The sequence below is a fragment of the Dendropsophus ebraccatus genome, chromosome 7, assembly GCF_027789765.1.
Source record: "Dendropsophus ebraccatus isolate aDenEbr1 chromosome 7, aDenEbr1.pat, whole genome shotgun sequence".
Taxonomy (NCBI): domain Eukaryota; kingdom Metazoa; phylum Chordata; class Amphibia; order Anura; family Hylidae; genus Dendropsophus; species Dendropsophus ebraccatus.
The window spans coordinates 140870408-140892790 of record NC_091460.1 but is presented as its reverse complement, the minus strand read 5'-3'; the positions used below and the strand labels follow the sequence as shown (position 1 = coordinate 140892790).

At 41.1% G+C, this 22383-nt stretch overlaps 1 protein-coding gene across 1 annotated transcript in view; it reads left to right on the top strand.

Annotated features, from left to right (window-relative positions):
• SLC7A11 (solute carrier family 7 member 11) overlaps nucleotides 1–22383 on the top strand; it is a 184779-nt gene that overhangs the window by 64047 nt on the left and 98349 nt on the right. Inside the window, exons 5-7 of the mRNA XM_069976836.1 lie at nucleotides 2351–2476; nucleotides 7572–7671; nucleotides 17636–17680. Of these exons, the coding sequence (XP_069832937.1) occupies nucleotides 2351–2476; nucleotides 7572–7671; nucleotides 17636–17680 (271 nt within the window). The remainder of the gene's footprint in view (nucleotides 1–2350; nucleotides 2477–7571; nucleotides 7672–17635; nucleotides 17681–22383) is intronic.

Here is a 22383-nt window from a genome sequence, read left to right as displayed (position 1 = left end):
ATGGCTTAATTTGCAAGCCATGCACTTTACTCCAGCCAAGGAATGTGTGGGGGGGATGCCCAGGATTAAGCGCAGGGCCCAGCAGCATGTACAGGAAATGCATCCAGGAGGGGGCTGAGGGCACTGCAGTAGTTCTATTTATTTATTTATTTTTTTTGCTTGATATTTAAAGCACGGAGAACAAAATATTAACCCCTTAATGACAGAAAATGTAAATGGGGGGAGAGGGGGCTCTGTTTTTTCCTCTTTTCCTAACGTTTTTTTTTTTTTATTGTACTTTGTAATGACTAGAGATGAGCAAATGGTGAAATACTTGAAAAATCGAAATTCAATTCGAATAGCCCCCGATATTCGTATATTCGTTCAAATATCGAATCCCATTATAGTCTATTCGAGCTTTTTTTTTCCGTTCGTATATTCGAACGAAAGCGCTGTAAGAATGCAGGGGTGAAGGACAGGCCTATTCCTAGTGCCTGTCCCTCCCCCCCTGCATTTTTACAGCGCTTTCGTTCAAATATTCGAATGAAAACAAATAGCTCGAATAGCGTACTATAGAATACTATTCGCTTATCACTAGTATCACATTACTATACACTATAAAATATACTTTTAGGGCCCGTTCACACTACGGATTCGGCACAGAGATTTCACCGCAAACTCCGCCCACAGTCTCCGTACTGAATCCCTCCTACTATCTCTTTGAATGGGAGGGCCTCCGCTCTCACTGTTTACTGTAGGATAAGACTGACATGTTAACTCTATATAGACAGAAGCACTGCACTTCCAAAGGTTTTATGCTCGTGAAAAATTTTTATTCACATGGAATTAGGTGTCAAAATCCAACCAGATCAAAGTACAAAGTAATTGAGTATGAAAGCAATGCTAATGGCGACGTTTCGGTCGTGCTTCCGACCTTCCTCAGGCCAATGTAGCCATATTGTAGAAGTGGAGTAGTAGAGGTAGATCTGGTGCCTACTAAAACCATAAGAGAAACAGATCGCTGATCTCAGGGAGACCAACCAAACAATATCACTGCCGCCTGTCGGCAGTGTCATCGTTTGGTTGGGCTCCCTGAGATCGGCGTTCTGTTTCTCTTATACTTTTAGCAAAGTAATAGTGTCTTATATGCCCAGTACTTTTGTGTAGTAATTACTTTAGTTATATCGATCTATCTAGTTCTAGAGGATTTATTGTGTAACACAATTTACTCCCACCTATACTTTGGGGATCTGTATAATCTGTCAGCTCCTTATTATGTGAATTTTATTATTGTTCGTAATTAGAGATGAGTGAGCATGCTCGTCCGCATTAGGGTACTCGATGATGCTTGTTACTCGGACGAGCATCTCGCGATACTTGGGACATTGGCATCTTCCTCTTCCTGCATATTTAGCAGCTTTTTTTCAGCCAATCATCATGCAGGAGAGTCTTTGGGAGCTTGTAGCATCACATGGGAACCCTACCTGTCGAAAGCAGCGATTGGCTGGCCAGATCAGATGACCTGGGCATATAAGAATCAGGTCCCACGGTGCTCGCGTCAGATGCAGGCTGGAAGGGATTAGGCAGGGAATTAGTGTGCGGTTAGGCAGGAATCTGACACAAAGAATCTGACAGTCCTAAGGGCTTAACATTTTTAAAACATATATTTTTTTTTTGTCCTGTTGCTGACATTCTCTTGGCTGGCTGGGTTCTTTAGTTCAGCCATAACTATCCTCACTGTGCTGTGTCCTGTGCAAGTGGTGCCCCAAAGGCGTCCATACATGCTGCCTCTGCTGTTTCCTGTCCATTTCCGTGTTGTTTCAGTCATTTTCTGAGGTTTCCAGGTTTTAAGGCAACCTTCCCTGTGCAGAGCTTTGGTCCCCTGCAAAAATGCTCAAGTTTCCCATTGACTTCAACGGGGTTGGTTACTCGAAATGAGCACCCGAGCATCGGGGAATATTCGCCTTGAGTATCGAGCACCGAGTATTTTAGTACTCGTTCATCTCTATTTGTAATTTATATATTTGGTGGCTCTTCTGTGGGATCAGAACAGTTGGGGTTCCCTTTTCCCACCATGCACTTCAATGAGTCTTGGCTTCCCGGTTGACTAGTTGTCCTTGTTCGGTAGTTAGTAACCATTGCATAGCAAGAATCCCCACCAGACCTGCTGATTTAAAATGCTCTGAGGAGGCATCTCGCCATTCCAGTGTATCTTTTATCTCTCTACTATCCATTGTCTAGCCGATAGTGCTAATCATTCCACACAGAATGAAATACTGAATAAATTTATGACTAAAATGAATTTTATAAAGCAAGTAAAGGCTAAAAAGGTGCCTAATGTTATTTTTTTCCCCTTTTTTGTTTCTTTCAGCCATTGTAATGGTCCTGAACAGTATGAGTGTTAGCTGGAGTGCTCGTATACAGATTTTCTTGACCTTTTGCAAGCTTGTAGCAATCCTGATAATTATAGTCCCTGGAGTTATACAGTTAATTAAAGGTAAGTGCTAACATTTATTGTATTTATCATCTTCTATTAGAGCCTGACAGGCTTTAACTGTCTATAAATGATCAGCTTTTCTCAATATTAAAAAAGGTAAATTATTACACATAGAAATTTATCATATAGCGGTAAAATGAGAGGAAAAAAATTGTATGTTCTTAACATTTTGCACCACCATTAAAGGGGTAGTTCACAAAAATAAATAAAAATATTTCAGATCAACTGGTCCCAGCAAGTGCCAGAGATTTGTAATTTACTTCTATAAAAAAAAAAAAAAAAAAAACTCATTTTCCAGTACTTATCAGCTGCTGTATGCCCTGCAGGAATTGGTGTATTCTTTTCAGTCTGACTCCCCATAGGAAACCTCTCCTGCTCTGGACAGTTCCTGACATGGACAGCAGTGGCAGCTGAGAGCAACAGCTTGGGACATGAATAAAAGATGATGGAGCATTATAAACTTTACTGTTATGATTACACACTAATATCATATTTTTATAAAGTCTAATAGAACCCATAAGAAACAGGCCGTAAAATTATCATCCCCCAGAATTTTGCTGAACCTTGGAGCCCATCGGCAGGTCTGTGTGCCACTATTTCTTCAGTTAAAGAGGTTGTCCAAGAAAAATGTTCTTTTCGTCTATCCACAGGATAGGAGAAAGGTAAGAAATCACGGGGTAGGACCTCTGTGCCCCCTGCTGATCTCCATATCTGGCCCCCGGCTACTCTTTTATAATTAGAAACGCAGTTACGGCATGTGCCCCCAGGTTCTATTCTTTTCTACTAACCCATCGGAGACCATAAGAGTGCTTACTCTGCTCTTTCCAGCGGCTCTATAGGAATGAATAGAGCCGCCAGAATGAGCCGAGTAACCTGTATAGTGCTTACTCTACTCTTTCCGGCGGCTTCATAGGAATAAATAGGGATGCGGGTCACTTGCTGTACCCATGGCTCTATTCATAACAGAGAAGATGGGGGCCAGATATGGAGATGTGGGGGATATAGCGGTCGGACCCCTCGCTATCTCTTATTTTTCTTTATTAACTTATTTTAAAAGTAAATTTTTCTTGGAATACTTCTTTAAATAGATTGTCCTATTGCATTAATCTGAAAAATACTATAGCAAACCACAAAAAAAAAAAAAAATCATGGAAAAGTGCAGTTGGCTCTTCTCTGCCTGCGAATACAGGGAAAACGTGGTGTTACAAAGTGATGTTCAAATGAATTACCGTCTATGTAATACATTCACAAATTAGGTCAACCAGAGAGCCGCTGCTTGTCGGTGACTCACCGCTCCGGCTATGATCTTTAAAACCACCATTGGCTTCAAAACTCGCCGCTCCCGATAAAGTTATGCCAAGTGTAAAAGCTACAAAACTGGCATTAAGAAACTTAGGGAAATAAACATATAACACAAAAACGACAAAATGTGATACAAGGTTTCTCACAGATGTTATTACTGTAGACAGCTGTGCGGCTGAATAACATGTGCAAATGTCAGAGGAAAACACGTACAACACTGTGTTAATGAGTGTTAGAAATTCTTGGCAGTCTAACGCTATTTGATAATATATGAGTGTGATACATTACAATGAAAAATAGCCCAGCCTTGGCAAGGTTAGTGACATGCTTGGGAGCCTACAGATGTATCCCCTGTCATTATAATGCACTCTGATTAAATTCTATGGAACAAGAATCCAGTCTCAGAGAAACTCAATGTCAGGATTGCTAAGTAAATGTGATCTTTAGTATCATATTCTGAATTTTGGTAATGATTTATTTATTAATGTGTGCATCTAAATTTTACATTTTCAGTATTCGCTGCTACCATGTTTACACACTGTATTTGGTTATTAAAGTGTCACTGTTTTTTTTTTGTTTTGTTTTTTGCATAAATCAATAGTACAGGCGATTTTAAGAAACTTTGTATTTGGGTTTATGAGGCAAATATGCCACTATCTGCATTCAAAAACACTTTCCCCAGCCCCCCCCCCCCCCCCCCCTCTCATTCATTGCTCTTTTACATCAGTTGAGCCCTGTGTAACCTATGGAGAGGGGAGGGGGGAGGAGGGAGATTAGTCGGCAGCAGAGAGCAGAGAACAAAGGATTACACAGTGGGAGCTGTGTGAAAACCAGTATTCAGAGGTCAGAGAGGTCAGTGCTGACTTCAGAGGAGATAGCCCGGTGATGTAGCTGTAAATTAACTTTTTGTTGTCCTGTTTTGGTGCCTCATCTCCCTTCAGCCCTCCCCTCTCAATAGGAGAACCATTAAGACAGGGGGAGAGCTTCAAACTGCTTTCTCATGATAAAAATGCATTTTTTTGGCTAATAAACCCAATAACAACATTTCTTAAAATTGCCTGTACTATTGATTTCTGAAAAAAAATTAAATAAATAAATAAAAAATTAAATGACAGTGACACTTTAAACAACAGCCGTTATTTATAAGTACTGCTTAATTGCATAGAAGTGTATGGACGTAATGTATACACCCAATGGCCGTAGTGTATACTCCCTGTATGCCCTGTGGACATTGTTTAGGTTTATTTACTACGACCGCAGTTTGGTGAACAACAGTTGTAGAAAATAGCCCCTGCTCATTAGGGTGTGCCCACACTCCAATTTACCATTGACCATAGTGTAAACTACGGCTCCCAGCTGCACTTTACACGGTGGTCAATGGTAAATTGGAGTGTGAGCACACCCTAATGTGCCCAAATTCCAATTAAAATCAAGAGATGTTCATCTGGATGATACTGTAGAATGGCTCAGTTGAACATGTAAGACAACGGCCTTGTCAATCAACGGCCACTGTTCTTATCCAGTGTGAACATGGCCACACAGTATTTTTGCTCAGTATGTTTTAACCCTAACAATGAGTGGATTGAAAACACAGAAAAGCTATGTTCACACACACTGTTGAAATTTAGTGGATGACCGCCATTGATATAGGCTATGTTCATAGGCATAGCTACCATAGAGGCAGGGTAGGCAGCTGCTATGGGGCCCCTGCAGGAGGAGAGGTCGGGGATGCACAGGAAAGATAAGAGCCAGCCTGTGCCCTTCTGCTTAACCCCTCATGTACTGCTGTGTGTAAGTGACCCAAAGTTCATTTACATGCTGCAACATAAAAATGGGTTAATAAGCAAAAGACAAGGCAATCTCTTCTTCACCTCTGTTCTCCGGAGCCCTGCAGAAGTCAGGGGTTATCAGTGCACTAGCCATCTCCTTCTCTTCTGCTTTTAACCCTTTTTTTTTGCTGCAGCATGTAGGTGAGGTTTATGTCACTTACACACTTCAGTACATAAGGGGTTAAGCAAAAGGTAGTCTGCTCCTGCACCTATGTATTTAACCATAACGGCTGCTAATGGGCCCTTATAGTTAAATACAGTGGACTGACAGAGCAAGCAGCGATTGTCTCTCTGCACTGCCACAAGAGACTTATTCTTTGGCCACATCACAAAGTGTGTGTGTATGTATGTGTATGTGTGTGTGTGTGTGTGTGTGTGTATATATATATATATATATATATATATATATATATATATATTATACACACACACACACATATATATATATACACACACACACACACACACACACAGTGTGCTATTAGTTGTGTGGGGGGCTGTACAGTTTTTTTTTTTTTGCTATGGGGCCCCATGTTCCAACATTGTACTATTTTTTAAAAGAACAACCACTGTTTTCCATTAAATCAACAGCCGTTCTTTTCAAACTGCAATGAAATGCATTGAATGCCAAAGAATGGTAATTTTCATAATTGGGGGAAGAGGTAAGAGTGCCGGGGAAAAGCTGGATCCAATTCTGGAAAACTGGGAGAAGTTTTCTAGGATTGTATCCAGCTTTTCTCGGCATCCTGGGAGGAGTGGCAGGGAGCGGAGCAGCACCAAAAGGCTCGTGATGGGAGTTGTAGTTTTGCAACAGCTGGAGAGCCAAGGTGCCCTACCCCAGCACGTAAGTATTTGACTGGATTCAAACTACGGTTTGGAAATTCTTTTTTTATTTGTTTCTACAAAAAAACAAATGGAAAAATGTATACATTTGTGTCTTCCATTAACTTCCATTAAAAAAAAAAAAAGATTAAAACACATCACTTTTTTTTTTTAATGTACACAAAAGGTCAAGCACATTTTTGTGTACAGTATGTAAAAACAAACAAAAAAAAAACAGATGAGTTTTGATCCTTTTTCTTGGAAGTCAATGGAAAAACGAATCAAAGCGGATGCACACAATTGTAACCATTTTTTCGATCCATATATATATATATATATATATATATATATATATATATATATATATATATAAATATATAAATTTTTTTTTTTTTTTTTTTGCAAAAACAGATGTAAAAAAATTGCAAAAACATAGTGTAAACCCAGTCAAATACTTTAGAACAGGGGTAGGGGAACCTTTGCTTTCCAGCTGTTGCAAAACTACAACTCCCATCAGTGTAGTGTAAACCCAGCCATACATGACATCAGTATAAATAAATAATATATGAGCACTCCGAACCCTTTAGGATCTGTCCTTTCTTACTTCTCCATCTCCGCTATGCATAATAGAGGGGAGGCCCAAGTAATACTCATCTCCATACAGAATAGTTAACAGCCTCTATTATAGACACGGTCATCTTAAGCCTCTTTTGAACAGATCCATTGATTTTTACTTTATCAATTTCTTTATGGCTTGTCATGACATAGGCATTATTCATGCTACTCACAACTTTTAATATACCGGACGAGTAGCTGGTAAGAGACATGTCAAACCAATGAAGACATGCCTGACGTTGCTGACAGCATCCATGTGCCGGACAAAGCGATCAATTATGATTTATAACTATACTTGTGTTTGGCGGCCGGTTATTGACATCCCTCAAAGGTGCATTTATCTCTGCTGGAATTTCTGTTCTTTAAGTAAAGATGGCTCTGTGGGATGTCAGCCGACGTGGGGGCTTATCTTCATGGGGTTTGACAGCTCCGTATTTACAAGTGACCCGTGCCATGCGTAATTCCATGTAAACAGCATGAGTGACAAAATGCATTATTTCACGTCAATTAAAACTTGTCTATTTCAGGAGAGACGCAGAACTTTAAGGACGCCTTCGTCGGGAAAGATGTCAGTGTTATGGGGTTACCCTTAGCGTTTTATTCCGGAATGTATGCATACGCTGGCTGGTGAGTAGATAGAAATGTCAGCGAGAACATAGATTCATTGGACGAGACAATAATTATCCCGGTAATGAATGCATTCCAAATGTCAAAGGCTCGCTTAATCAAACAAGAATATTAAAGTATATGATCATCTCTGAACAGCGTTTTACAGATTATATATAGAATTCATCTGCATAAATAGTTGAGTAACTCTGTAAATATATTGCATTACTTATCTTGTACTGATCCTTCATCTCAGCTTATCTTCCTCGTTCAATGTCAAAGTCTGCCGGGGGAATTTGTATTCTGGGGACGGTAGTCTGTACATAAAGAGCTGTACAAGCTGGAGGAGTGTGGTTGTGAAATTGTTACCGTAACCAAAGGATCCAACAAGGCGTGGGAATATTTTATAAGCAGCAGGTGTTGGATTTATTAAATAGGGTGGGCATCTAGTTCATAGAAGTCTATGGATACAGTATGTTTGGTGTATGCATCAATTGTGCATTATGGTAGTAGAGTAGGGAGGATATATGAACAGTCATTAAAGGGGTATTCTACTCAAACGTAACTTTTGATATGTTGCTGCTCTTGGTGACACTAACAATTCCTTCCATACTTGTTAGTATCTATTCAGTCTCCTTCCCCCAGTTCTCAGCTGCTGCTTTCTGCTGAAGACACAAAAATCTGTGTGTGAGCTTTTGTACACAAGTCCCTGGCTGGCTTTATACGTGGAGATTATATGAATAAACGATACTGAAGTAGCCCGCTATGAGGGCTACGGCCCCATTGGCTTGAGCGGACAGGACATAGTCATTTTGTGGCTACATTCTGTCCATTTTCCCAACATATACTTTTTCTGTGCAGGACTCAAAACTGTGGTCAACCACACTTTTAAAGGGAACCAATCAGGCTGATATGGTTCCCTGAATCGCTGTATACAGCTCCTGTAACAGCCGCGGCACGCAACGGCCGCAGCTGAAGCAGGAGCTGTATAACCGGAAAAAGCACTTTAATCCCCCGGGCGCGTGACAGGCAGAGGCGGAGAGGTGGTCATCTAGGCGGCTCCCTGCCCGTGTCTAGTCACCACGCTCTTCCTGTAAGCGCTCTCAAAGGGGATGAATGACAGGCAGAGAGGTCCGTTATTGGCCTCTCTGCCTGTCAATCATCCCTTGTAGCGCGCTTACAGGCAGAGTGCGGTGACTGGCAGGGAGCCGCCCAGATGACTACCTGTCCGCCTTTACCTGTCACACACCTGGGGATTAAAGTGCTTTTTTTCGGTTATACAGCTTCTGCTGCAGCCACAGCCGGTACGTGCCTTGGCTGCTACAGGAGCTGTATACTGCAGTTCAGGGAACCATATCAGCCAGATTGGGCTGATTGATTACCTTTAAATCCTGCACAAAAGAAGTATATGTCAGGGAAATGGATAGAATGACCTGCAATTAAAGTCAATGGAGCTGTCGGCCTAATGCCAGGCTGCACATCGGGCTTTCTTTTTTCCTAGATTCCTGACATACAGTCCAACGTGGGGACTAAAACGTGCTGTAAACCTAGCCCTAGTTGGATTAAAACATCCTTTCTTAAAGCGTACCTGTCATTGTCAATCTTCTAGTCTTCTGTGTGCAGACACAGCTGCAGGACACAAGTTCAGGTTGCCGAAAAATTGACCCAAGCAACTATGAGTTCTGTGCACGAGCACTATTCTTCTTAAAGGGGTACTCCAGTGTGGAGGGGGGAACTTTTGTGCTGAGACTGGGGAGGAGGTGGCCTAAGGAAAGACGTCCACTTACCTCCCTGGTTCCAGCGGCGGGTCCCGCATCGCGGCGCTCCGGTTCCCGGCAGCTTCCTGGTGTCTGACGTGGGCCCGAGACGTGACGTCTCGGGTCCGCTCAGCCACTCAGTGAAGGAGGCGGAATCCGTTTCAAGTCCGCTCAGGTCTTGCCTCCTTCACTGAGTGGCTGAGCGGACCTGAGACGTCACGTTTTGGGCGCAAGTCAGACACCCAGAAGGGCGGGGCACCACAGCGCCGCGATGCGGGACCCGCCGCTGAAACCGGGGAGGTGAGTGGACGTCTTTTCCCTAGGTCACCTCCTCCCATGTCCCAGCACAAAAGTCCCCCCCCCCTGCTGGAGTACCCCTTTAAAAGGGTTTGAGCACGGAGCTCACAGATAGTTAGGATGTTTCCACAGCAGCCTAAACTTTCATTGGCAGCTGCATCTTTACAGAAGTTCAGGCTTCCTTTTGTTGTGGACAATCCATGATCCTGTAGCCTCACTGCATCAGTGGCCTTAGCAGTCGCATTCTCTACTCCTGGCATTACCACCATCACTATGATGAAGGCCATGATGCCAGAAGAATGGCACATGACTGATGAGGCCGCTGATTGGCTGCAATGGTCAAGACCAGGGTGTTGGCCGGAACCTGAACGGGGATCAGCATAGCATTGGAAACTTCTTTTGTGTTGGTTTTCATTTAGGGCCCTTTGAACATTGTTTTTCAATCTGGATAACCCCTTTAAAAAAAAACAAAGGAATGGGAAATGTGGACACGTCTGTACTGATGTAGTTGTCCCCAGGATAAGTTAACAGGCACAGTGCTGTTAGTCTCTTGTATTTTGCCTGCAGCTGATGGACCTTCCAAGGGTCACAAAGATGCTGGTGATTCAGTAAACTATGTTTTGCTACATCTTTCTACAGCTTCAGAAGAAAGGGCTACTCCACGGAACAAAAATTTGATAAATGTGTATGCCACAAAAAACAAACAACAACAAAGATTTAATTAATTTGCATGGCACAAAAAAACAACAAACAACACATATTTATTAAATCTGCATGGCACAAAAAAAACAATGAACAACAAATATTTAATACACTTGCATGGCACAAAAAACAACAACAATAACAACAAAGATTTAATAAATCTGTAGGGCACAAAAACAACAAAGATTTAATAAATCTGCATGGCACAAAAAAACAACAAAGATTTAATAAATCTGCATGGCACAAAAAACAACAACAACAAAAATTTAATAAATCTGCATGGCACAAAAAAAGAACGAACAACAAATAAATTTAAACAAAAAAACTATAAAAAGAAACAGGCTATAAAGTCACAAAACACTCCAGAAAATAGTGTTGGAATATAAACCCTATTCTAAGGGCAGTAAGGAGTCAGATATTTTTGCTTGATATACTATTATACTATTTCTCACCAGGCTGTCCTTAGAGGTCCCTGCTGTATCTATAACCAAGTTCTCAATAAAACTTTGGTCCGTTGCCTACAAAGAAAAGTATCAAAGAGGTGACTTTGTCTCTGCTGCCGATAAAATGTTCATTGAGCGTCACTCTCATGGTCTATACATATCTAAAACAATATTGTCTATTGAGACAATAAAATTTGGTGGGAACTCTCCTTTAACTGTAAAAAAAAATAAAAATAAAAAACAAAAAATTATTACATGCTCGAGAACCCGGCCAACTAACTTGCCTCCACTCAAACACTTATGTGAACGTGTAACTTTCTGCTGACTATTCCATCCAGCTAACTGTGTCCTCATTTGATAAGGAATTGATATTAAATTTTTCTGCACTGCTTGTTATTTATTATTCAATAAAATGAACAAAAAAGTGTAGAATCTGACAAAAAAGTCACTCGATTGATTAAAAAACTTTATAAACACTGAATGCAAATACAGCGTAGAATTTACAAAGCCAGACACTCGATTAAATTGCCATAGTTGTTACAAATTTCCCAGTGCTATTTATAATGCAAATCTTCTTACGCTCTTCTCTTTATTCTTGTTGCATACTCTTTAAATCAAGTGAACTGATGGTTGGATCCAGCTATCAAGCTGTCTGCAGTCGTATAATGTAATCTGTCAGATGCTTAACACACCGTTTCTTAATAACATAGCAAAATGTAACAAATTTGTTTTCAAATGTGATGGATTTGATGCCACATCCACAGGCAACACAAGGTTAACACATGTTAGAAAAATAATGAGAGTAGGTAGAGGTATAAAATCGCATTAAAATATGTCACAAAATAGCTCCTTTTTACTATATCACAGCATGTAATTATCATCTAACTAGAGGAAAAGAGAGAGACGACTGGAGGGTGTTTGAATTTGTCAGAGAGACTTCCCAGTGTATTGCAGTCTGGAGTCGGGAACAGTTCATAAACTATAATATAAAACATTTCAAGACCTATGGGATAATGGAACTGAATTCCAGAATGATAAAAGTTTAGTGCAGATGTTGGGTACTAGCACAGAGCCACTCACACTAACTCTGCACTGTAGACTACAGAAGAAAGAAGAACTAAAAGAGTGCTGCACCTTAAAGGGACAGTGTCATCAGAAAATGACTTAAAACAAAATAATGTTTTTTGTTAAAGGAAAAGTCTGGTGATTTGTAAAGTTTTGCAACCGGCGGGGGGGGGGGGGGGGGGGGGGGGTTATTGTAAGTATGAACTTACCTCTCCCCGTGCCCACGGTGAGTGCGGGACCAGCCTTAGGACCTCCACTTGGCTCTGGGATCTCCAAAGCTGACACATCACAACCCGGTTGATGGACTGGCCAGCCAGTGACCAAGGCAGGACGCCGCTTCAGTCACTGATTGGATGAGTGGTCAGTCCATCAGCCGGGTCTGGCCTTTTCCCCAAGTCGTGATGTCATCTTAAGTCGAGGTAAAATGCCTTCTGACGGGGTCCCGAGGCCGGTCCGGTCGCTCACTGCAGGCACAGGGAGAGGTAAGTTCATACTTGTAATCAATTTCCCCCCTGCCCCTATCGGCTGCAAGATTTTATAAATTGCTGGACTTAATTTTTTGGGGACATTTTTCCTAATTTTCCATTTTTCTCTCTGTATTAAAAAATAATCCTGAGATCTTGCAGTTTTCATTCTCACCACTGGGGCTTAAACTAAGCTGAGACTTCCTGTTGTGTCTGTGGTGATAAGAGGAGGCTGCTGTAAAGTGATCTGTGCAGCATTGCTGCGATAGTAGACAGAGGAGACAATAGCAGCTCCCTCTGGTATGACCTCTTCACAGGTCACAGAGCGCGCTCAGAAATGTTTTACATTCATCTAAAGGGAAAAGATTCTTGCTTTTGTTGTCTATGTCCATGAGTCTTGCTGTAAAGCAGATCACTAAGTGCTGTTAAAATAGCTCAGGCAGTATGGCCGCCCCCATAACAATTTGCAAGAAGTGAAATAAAAAAAAATTGCAGTCAGAAAATAGAAACAGATTGTAATAAAAAACAAGTTTTAGTATCTGATTCTAATCAGTAAAAGAAAGGTTACAAAGAGAGGTTGTCTGTATGGACTTTTTTTTTTTACTCTTTTATCCAGGCAAACAATCTATTCATTACTGAAAACTCGGTCAGGCCTAATGTACATTAGTTTTGTATAATATTGCAGGTGTGGTTTATTAAACATACAAATGAATCTGTCTCGAACAAGTCATTTATTGAATTTTTCTAGTGACACCAGAGTATAAAACACATTCCTCTTTAGAAATAATAGGACTGAGAAATCTTCAATCTTGTTCCAAGCGCTTGACTTTCTCTTCTGCAAATTATTAAACACTGTATTTATCTAAGTTATATATATTTAGGTAAATACTGGTGACAGTCAAACCTGCACAATTACAGGTTCTACAGACCAGTCGCACAGCGTTCCCAGTCTGGAATGACAAGTCGGTCTAGATACAGTAATGTGTTACAGCATGTACTGTGCCGTGGCCGCGCTGTTATCCATGGACTCTCGTGATTTCTGCCCGTAGTTCCTGCTGCCTGCGGTAGGAGCCATGAGTCTTGCTACATTCCCGCCTGCCTACATGTCTCCGGCTGCACCTCGCCTGCAACTGTTAATAAGCCAAGCCACGGGCAGCGACCTGGGGGTCTCCTGCCACAGAAGGTCCATCCAGGCCTACAGTGGGCACTGGTGAAGACCAGAAACTTCTTAGACTCCACTCTCTGGTGCGGCTTATGCCATCGCTAGCGGTGGTACAGCGAGTCCACGACTCCAGTCGTTACATAATGTGGATTAGGGAAAATTCAACATTCAAGTCAAAAACATTCAGAATATTATTACCCAGGGAAACTTTTAGGCTATGCTCCCATCAGTATTTTTCAACCAAAACCAGGAAAGGATTGAAAACACATTTAACGGCAAATAACGGCTATTGTTCTAAAATACCAGCAATTATTTGCCATTAAATGGCGGCCATCCACTCAATTTCAACAGTGTGTGAACATAGCCTATCTGTGTTTTCAATCCACTCCTGGTTTTGGTTAAAAAATACTGTGTGGGAACATGGCCTTAACCTTTAAAACTTTGATCAGGATGATTTAAGGGGCATTTCAGATGTTCAAAACTATTTTACCTAAGCCCAAAGGTATAAGCTGATGCAAGCAGCTCATTGCCCCCCCCCCCCTTTATAATTTTTCTAAAACACCTCAATTTTTATTACGTATCTCTAAATTCTTCAACCAGTCTAGTAACTCAAAACTGTTCTGCAGGTTCTTTTGGTCGTCCTAGGAAGTAATTGACAACTTATTCCTTAATTGAGGTCCTCCACTACACTGACGTGACGATACTAGTCGCTAGGCTGCAGAACCAGACTTCACCTATAGGAAATGTCTTTCCTGGCTCCTGTATTCAGATGCCTCCCGGTCTTTGTGGTATTGCAGGATAGGAAAACCCACCAGTTATCATGCAAGGAATGCAGACATTCATTATCACTCAGGCTCGAGTCCAACTGTTCAGCATTTGAATACCGATGGCTGAAGAAGTTGGATACAGCCACAGATATGGCTGTTTTCGTGGACTCCAAAAGGTTGCACCCAACTTCTTCAGCCACTGTTATTCAAATGCCGAACAAACGAGTTGCGCTCATCTGTATTCTCTATATCACCAGCATTGAGATTTCAGCTCTGGAGTGTGCAGAACTGTGAATGCCTCTCTTAGCTACGTATACAAACAGGTTGTAGTTCAGGAACAGTACTCGGATAACCAACGTAATGTGTTTCCTATTTGTTCTGTATGAAAGCTGTAAATCTTGTATAAAAGTAAGCATTCAGATTAAAGAGGTATTAAAAAAAAAATCCACAGAATAGGGGAGAAGTACAAGGTCATGGGGCGGTCTGACCTCTGTTCCCCCCACCCCAGCCCTTAGCTTCTGTATTATATATAGAGCCACGGGTACGGCACATGACCCACGGCTCTATTCATTCCTATGGAGCCAATGGAAATAGCCGAGTACATACTCTTCTGGTAAACTCGGCTCTTTCCGTCACTCCATAGGAATGAATAGAGCTGTGGGTCATGTGCCGTACCCGTGGCTCTATTCATAATACAGCCAGGGGGTGAAACTGAGAATAGCGAGGTATACAGAGGTTGGACCCCCATGATCTCCTACTTTTCCCCTTTTCCCGTTAGTAGAAGGAAAATTGATTTTTCTGGAATACCCCTTTAAAATTTCAGCCAATAGAAAAGACGATAGAAACTTTATATAGACAAGAATAAGGCAATTCACTAATTACTAGTCAGACCGTGCTATTTAATAGCTTTGTGGGCAGCAAAATGGTGCCAGGGAAATGGACTGAAATTTAATCTGACTCCTATTAAAATACCAATTTGCATAAAATTAATTTCCATCAAAGCTCGGACAACCTGCTACATTCTACACAGAACAAGAAATCCCATTTCCATTCGATTTAAGGGAGACATCTGAGTAGCAGAAATTCTATAACAATGTGCGATTTCCCATATTCAAAAGTCTTTGCCGAGATGGCTTAAGAAATCTCCTGACCTTCTAATTTCTGTGGACATTTGTGAACTTCGATAATGCTGGCATTTGTTTTAGACTGAGTCATCAATGACTTGAAATGAATACGAGCTTTGTGAAAGTAAAGACCAGTAGTTTTAGCTGCTGATAATGGAATGGATATTATACTGATACACTATTGTACTGGCCAGGAGGAAAATGAAATGAAAAATATAAAGTATACACAGAATGAAAGCAAATACTGAGCCAAATATCACAATGGACATGAAATGAATTAAAAGTAAAGCCTAAAAAAAAAACTATAGCCAAAGAAGTTAATACATGCCATATTGCAGGAGCATCTGACAGAGGCTTCACTGCCAAGTGTCCACTTTTAAATTAACACTTTTTATATATTTAGGATTTTTTTTTTTTTTTTAGAAAATATTTTTAACACATTTAACATGGTAAAAAAACTGAGAGCTAGTGTAAATAAAGAAAAAGGAAAAAAATAATTGCTTAATACAAACCAAAATTAGAATACAGGGGTAGCACACCAGCTCAGATTGTGGACGGGAGTAGAGAATCCTTGGAGGGCAGCTCACTCAGGCTGTAGTTAAAGAGGAGGAGCAGATATACTGTAAAGAAGCCTGCATGTTGGCTATGTACAACTGTAGAACAAAAATAGATCTTGTGCAGCAAATGTTAAGGACTGTCGTGAAAGTAAGAAAAACTTTACGGTTTTAAGTAAAAGTAAGAATAAAAAATGCTTTTAAAAGGTGCCCACAGCCTTGAATATGACACTTAGGCTGTGTTCACACCACATTTTTTCCAACCTTATTCTTGGATGGCTGTCATTTTGAGCCAAAAATACAGCCCACATTTTGATAATTACAGCCGCATCATTGTAATCAAGTTACATGTAATTATTAAACTACAGACAGATTTTCACCTCAAAATGACAGCAGTCCAAAAATACGGCCACAAAAATATTCAGTGTGGTTATAGCCTTACACCCTAAGGGTACGTTCACACTGAGTAAAACAGGCAGAATTCCGTAGTGGAATCCCACCTGTCTCACTGTGCCGTAGCCTGTCTATGGGAGAGCGCACGCTCCTCCGCAGCCGCCGCTTTCCACTCAAAGAAGTGACATGTCACTTCTTTGAGCCGGGAGCGGGGCTGGTGGAGGAGCGCGCCCCCTCTCAACCACTCACATCAGGACACTGATGACGGCGGGATTCTACGGCGGAGAGATCCGCCTTGGAATTCTGCCATATTTGCTCAGTGTGAACATACCCTAAAGCTCATGCACACTGAGCAATAGACAAGGAACTGAAGAGGAAAGATTTCTGCTTCAAACTCCTCTTCAAGGGTGGGTTCAGACTATGGAATTCTCACGGATATATTCCGTGGAATTCCGTCACCTGTACGCGCTCGCGGCTGCGCGCCTTTCTGCCAGATCCATAAACACCATTCTATGGGCCGGCTGATTCCGCGGCGGAAAGGCGTGCGGCCGTGAGTGTGTACCGGCGACGGAATTCCGCTGAATTTATCCACGAGAATCCCGTAGTCTGAACCCACCACTATTCTGCTTTGGTAGAATAGGAGCAGAATTGGAGCTGAACTTGAGCGGAGTTTGAGCTGAATTCAAGCCCCATTGACTTCTATAGGATTCCTCTAGCAGAATCCGCAGCAGAAATCGAGCAGAAAGCAGATCTGTGGCAGAACACTCTGCTTGGAAATTCTGCAGTGTGAACAATGGAGCAGAAATCCCATTTAACACAATGGGACATTGCTCTGTACATATTTTATGGGAGGAATTTCAAGCGGAAATAAAAAGCAATTCCTCACCTATTGCTCAGTGTGCATTAGCCCTTTAAAGCAAACTTTAAGGCAATATTCACACACAGTAAAATAAAAGCAGAAAAAAAAACTTTGTTTATCTTATTCAATAATGTCTACGAAAAAAAACAGCCATTTGTGCTGCATCAGCATCTTAATGGCTCTCACTGGGCTTCTGGGTCTACCGCCACCTGTGACTACTCCGGTCCCTATAGCTGTGCCATGAGACTATGCGGCCCGCTAGGGAATCACACAGAACCTTACTACTACTACAAACATATGTGCTTTCTCCTTTCCTTCTTGTATTCATCCAAAGTATTTATGAAGCTTCTTCCCATAATTGACTTTAATAACGTTTGGTCTCGTTTTTATTGTTTTAGGTTTTACCTCAATTTTGTTACAGAAGAAGTAGAAAATCCTGAGAAGTAAGTAAGCACCTGAAAAATATCTATTACTTTACCTTCTACATTACAAAACCGACAGCTACTAGTGGATGGATTGGTATTAGTAGTTTAGTGTTCTCTCTGGTCTCCCAGTCCGCCTACTTATATACAGGATTAGTACAGCTGAGCTTTCCTGTGTTCTGTATGGAAAGTCTCTAGCTGTGGCTTATCTCTCCCAGAACAAAGGGGTCAGGTGGTGATTTTCCATCACGTCCGATATGAAGAGCCAAATACACCATAGCCAAACCCACCTTGAGTGGTGAGTACATCTAACTAAAGTATAAGGTGTATGGTGACCTTTAGAAATAGGACATGTCTGTGCTCTACTGAATCTTCCCGACAGTCATTCACTGTGTTAGATGAAAAATAATGCTGCATAGGGTGATACATGGGATGCAGATCTCTTTGTCTACTTCAGGGAAATGTTTTACTACTGTGCAATGTGATATCTTCAAACCTTTTGTAATATAAGTCCCAATGTTTGGAGATGAACATTTCTTTGGAAAGAACATTAAATGAGTACACAGGGAAACCATATACCCCTAGTTTAAACCTGATTGTACGCCGTGTGTATTTGCTATGGATAAACATGTTCTAAACTAGTCCGACAGATCCCCAATTGAATGCTTGAGTCTGTAACAAGCCGTTTTCCAGACAAATCAGATTGGCTTAAAGGCGGTACTCCAGCGAAAATCTTTTTATTTTAAATGAGTTGGTTTCTGAATGTTATATAGATTTGTAATTTACTTCTATTCAAAAATATTAAGTATTCCATTACTTATCAGCTGCTGTATGCCCTGCAGGAAGTGGTATATTAATTTTTTTTGTTTAGTCTGACACAGTGCTCACTGCTGACACCTCTGTCCATGTCAGGAACTGTCCAGAGCAGGAGAGGTTTTCTATGGGGATTTGCTATATAATATATAGTGTGGGATTGGACTAGATGAGCTAATATTCTCTCACCAGGCACATCAATGGGTCTAGGCCTCCCATGACCAGGTCACCACTTCATTGCTTTGACCTTCCTTGGTCCACTTGTGGTAGGTGCCGATTACCGCATACTGGCAACAATCCACGAGACCTGCATACGGCTTTAATGTTGTGGCTGGTCAGTGATCACATACGATGCATACGAGGTCATGGACTGAGCAGGACCTGGACTACATTATGCATGGACATGCAAATACATTACTTGACTACATAACATTCTTTCCTTTCCATTGATGTGTTTTGTGTGTATACATGATAACCAAATGCCACATGATTCTGTTCATTTACATTAGTTTGTATTAACATTTGATAGAATAGCTCTTTGAAGGTCATAATCGCATTATTATCTGAACAGTTTCATGTTCAATATGGGATTGTAGATGCAGAAGGTATCACATGACATTAAAGGGAATGTGACCTATTGTTTAAATCAAGTTTTATGTTAAACATATTTTTAAGAATTACCCCCCTAATTCCCCATGTTACTATTTATTGTAAAATAATCCTGGAATCTTGCAGGTTTTTAGCCCCCGTAGAGATATTCAGCACCCAGCTCACTACAGGGGCAGCATGGGGATCAGTGTCTAATCTGGGCAGCTCTGGGGTCAAATCCCAATAAGGACAACATCTACAAAGAGTTTGTATGTTCTTTCTGTGTACGGGTTTGTGGGTTACCTCCCAAAACATACAGATACAGTAGGTGAATTTAGATTGTGAGCCTTAATGGAGACGACTGCACGATTTGCTGATCTAGCTGTGAAAGCCATACAAGTCTATGGATTTTTAACGATTAATGATAAAGAATCGCAAACTGTTTATCTTTTTAACCTAAAATCATTCACCATGTTACACAGAATAATGGTTGTTAGTTACAATGGATAAACAATGATTTTAGGGTCAGATCGAAATCAACGATCAAGGACACATGAACAATTTTTCGATCGTTGCCTGCAATTACACAGAACAATCATCGTTTAAATTCGACCGATGTAATGATTTTTCACACAATAATGGTCCCGAGTAATAGGGCCATTAGAGGTCCTGCCCTCTCGCTGGTGACATCTAACATTCTACTCTATATCTCAGACAGTACCATGCACTTTCTACCTGTACTCAGACATTGGGGTGTGACTGACTCGCCCAATCACCTATAGGCACCTTCTGATTCTATATACAATGGCTGCACCGTCGGAAAATAAAGCACTTGCTGACTCTCGTTTCACTCCCCGGTCCCCCTAGTCTGTAAGCTCATGCGAGAAGGTCTCTTATTCCCTTTGTATCTTTATTTATTTTAATCATTTAATTCTAGGTGTAAATGTAACCTCTGTATTGTGTGTAAAAAAAACAATAATAATAAAAAAGTGCTGGGGAATCTATTGGCTCTATACAAATAATAATAATAATAATAATAATAATAATATTTTACAACTTCATATTTTTTCATCTTTCTCCACCATTCTGACTGGCCAATTTTCACCTCAATCACAATGCATTATAGTGTGTTTAGACAGAGATTTACCTGACAGATTTTTGAAGCCAAAGGGTATGTGCACACTACGGAATCCTGACGGAACACCCCTTGTGGATTCCACAGCTCGCACCCGCTCGTGGACTCTGGCGGTCAAGCGCATCTCAGCTACTACCATAGGCTTCATTCTATTGTTTGCCAGATTCTGCCGTCCGCCCGAAGAATGAGCAAGTTCAGCGGACGGCAGAATCTGGCAAACCATAGAATGGAGTCTGTGGTAGCAGGAGAGATGCGCGCGGCCGCGAGCTGCGGAATCCACGACGGATGTTCCGTCGGGATTCTGTAGTATGCACATACCCAAAGTCGGTAACAGACTATAAAGAGGGAACAGGTCATAAAGAAAAGACCAAGATTTCTCCCCTTTTCAAATCCATTCCTGGCTTTGGCTTCAAAAATCTGTCAGATAAATCTGTTTAAACACACCATAAGTTGTGTTGGTGATTGGGCAGCATGAATTGGCCATTAGGTCGTACGACCTCTTTATGTGCCTTTTTTGGCCATTGTTAAGATGGTTGACAAACTTTTCCGATCAGCTAACTTTATTTTGACAATCCAATGGGTGATCTTGCGTTTAGAGGATGCATCTGCACAGAATGATACGAGGGAGAACAAATAGTGATAATGAGCATTGATAAATATCTTGATCATGCATATGATTTTTTTTTTCCTTGCACATGTAAATGAAGGTTGACGCCTCTTCTTTGCTTACCAACTCATGAGCAATCTGTTTATCTAATCTTCCTGTAAGATGGTGACGGTTCACTAATCACTGGATTGTTTGCAAGAGTTTCACTCTGTTGCTATTGTATATTGTAAATTAATTGTTTAAACAGGCAGATGCTTTTACTATGTTTCCTCCAGCTGCTGACACTGGGAACAATCTGCCTACATTATCGTCAAGAGCGTTGACTGTACACTTTTTTTTTTCCCTTTCCCCAAGAAGACATATCATTATTTCTTATAAATTGCACAATGCAATTGTCTTGCAGATAATATCATTGTTCCCCGTGAAAAGAGACAAGAAGACAGTTCTAGTTTTTAAAAAAGACTTTACAAATAAGTTGATATACAAAAAAAAAATTGACTAAAAGTCAAATAACCAAAAATAGAAGTGAAAATGTTTTGTGAGTTGACTTGAGCACATAGATTACATCAGATACCGGCACAGAAGAACTTTTTTTTGTTTGTTTGTTTTTTAATGGCAAAATTGATTGACGCCCACACTACAAAGTGATCAGGGTAGAAAGCTGTTTGTCTCCATTCTCTGTGTAGTGGTAGTGATGTGTAACTGCAGCTCAGCTCTTTTTCAAGTTATCAAAAGCCAAGCTGCAGTTACAGGTCACCACCGCTACACGGTGAGTGGAGACAAACTGCTTCTGGCCAAGTTCATTGTGTAGCGTGCTGGACAGCTGATGGGTGGAGGTACTGGGTGTCAGCACCCTACTGATCAGTGACTGGTAAGCTGTCCTGTGGATAGCTCATCAGTCTATTTTGCCTGGAAAACCACTATAAGGCTATGTTCACACTAGGTAAAACTACGGCCGTACTTTTTGTGCAGTGCAACACAGCCTATTGAGCAATGGCATCCCGGCCGAAGCGTACACACATCGTATGCGCTCCGGCCGGGATCTGTGCGGCCCCGCAAATAACTGTCAGGTCAGTTTTCTGAGGCCAGAATTCAGTGAATTCCGACCGCAGAAAGACCTGTCAGTTCACACAGTGAAGCTCCGGCCACTTGCTTCACTGTGGGCTATGGGAAGCTCTGATGCGGGCGCACGCTGACACCTCTTTTTAAATAGACATAAATTACAAATCTATATAATTTTCTTAAACCAGTTGATTTAAAAAAAAAAAAAATCACCAGAGTATCCCTTTAATGGAACACATAACCATCTTTAGTTGCGGCTGGAGTTTCCCTTTAACGCCAGTGATAGAAATTCAGTATGATAGATCCAAACCCTTTCATCCAAGTTATGAGCTATTTCAGATCTTCAAAGAAACGGGTTGTGTTTTTTTTTTTATTTTTTTATACATTTCTTTGAATTATCTCCGCCGAAAATATATGCACTATAAGCTTGTAAATGGAAACGGAGAGGCGGCGTGAATATAGGCTGCAATCTATATCAATCATTTCGACGACATCAAAGGTAAAATTATCAATAACTTC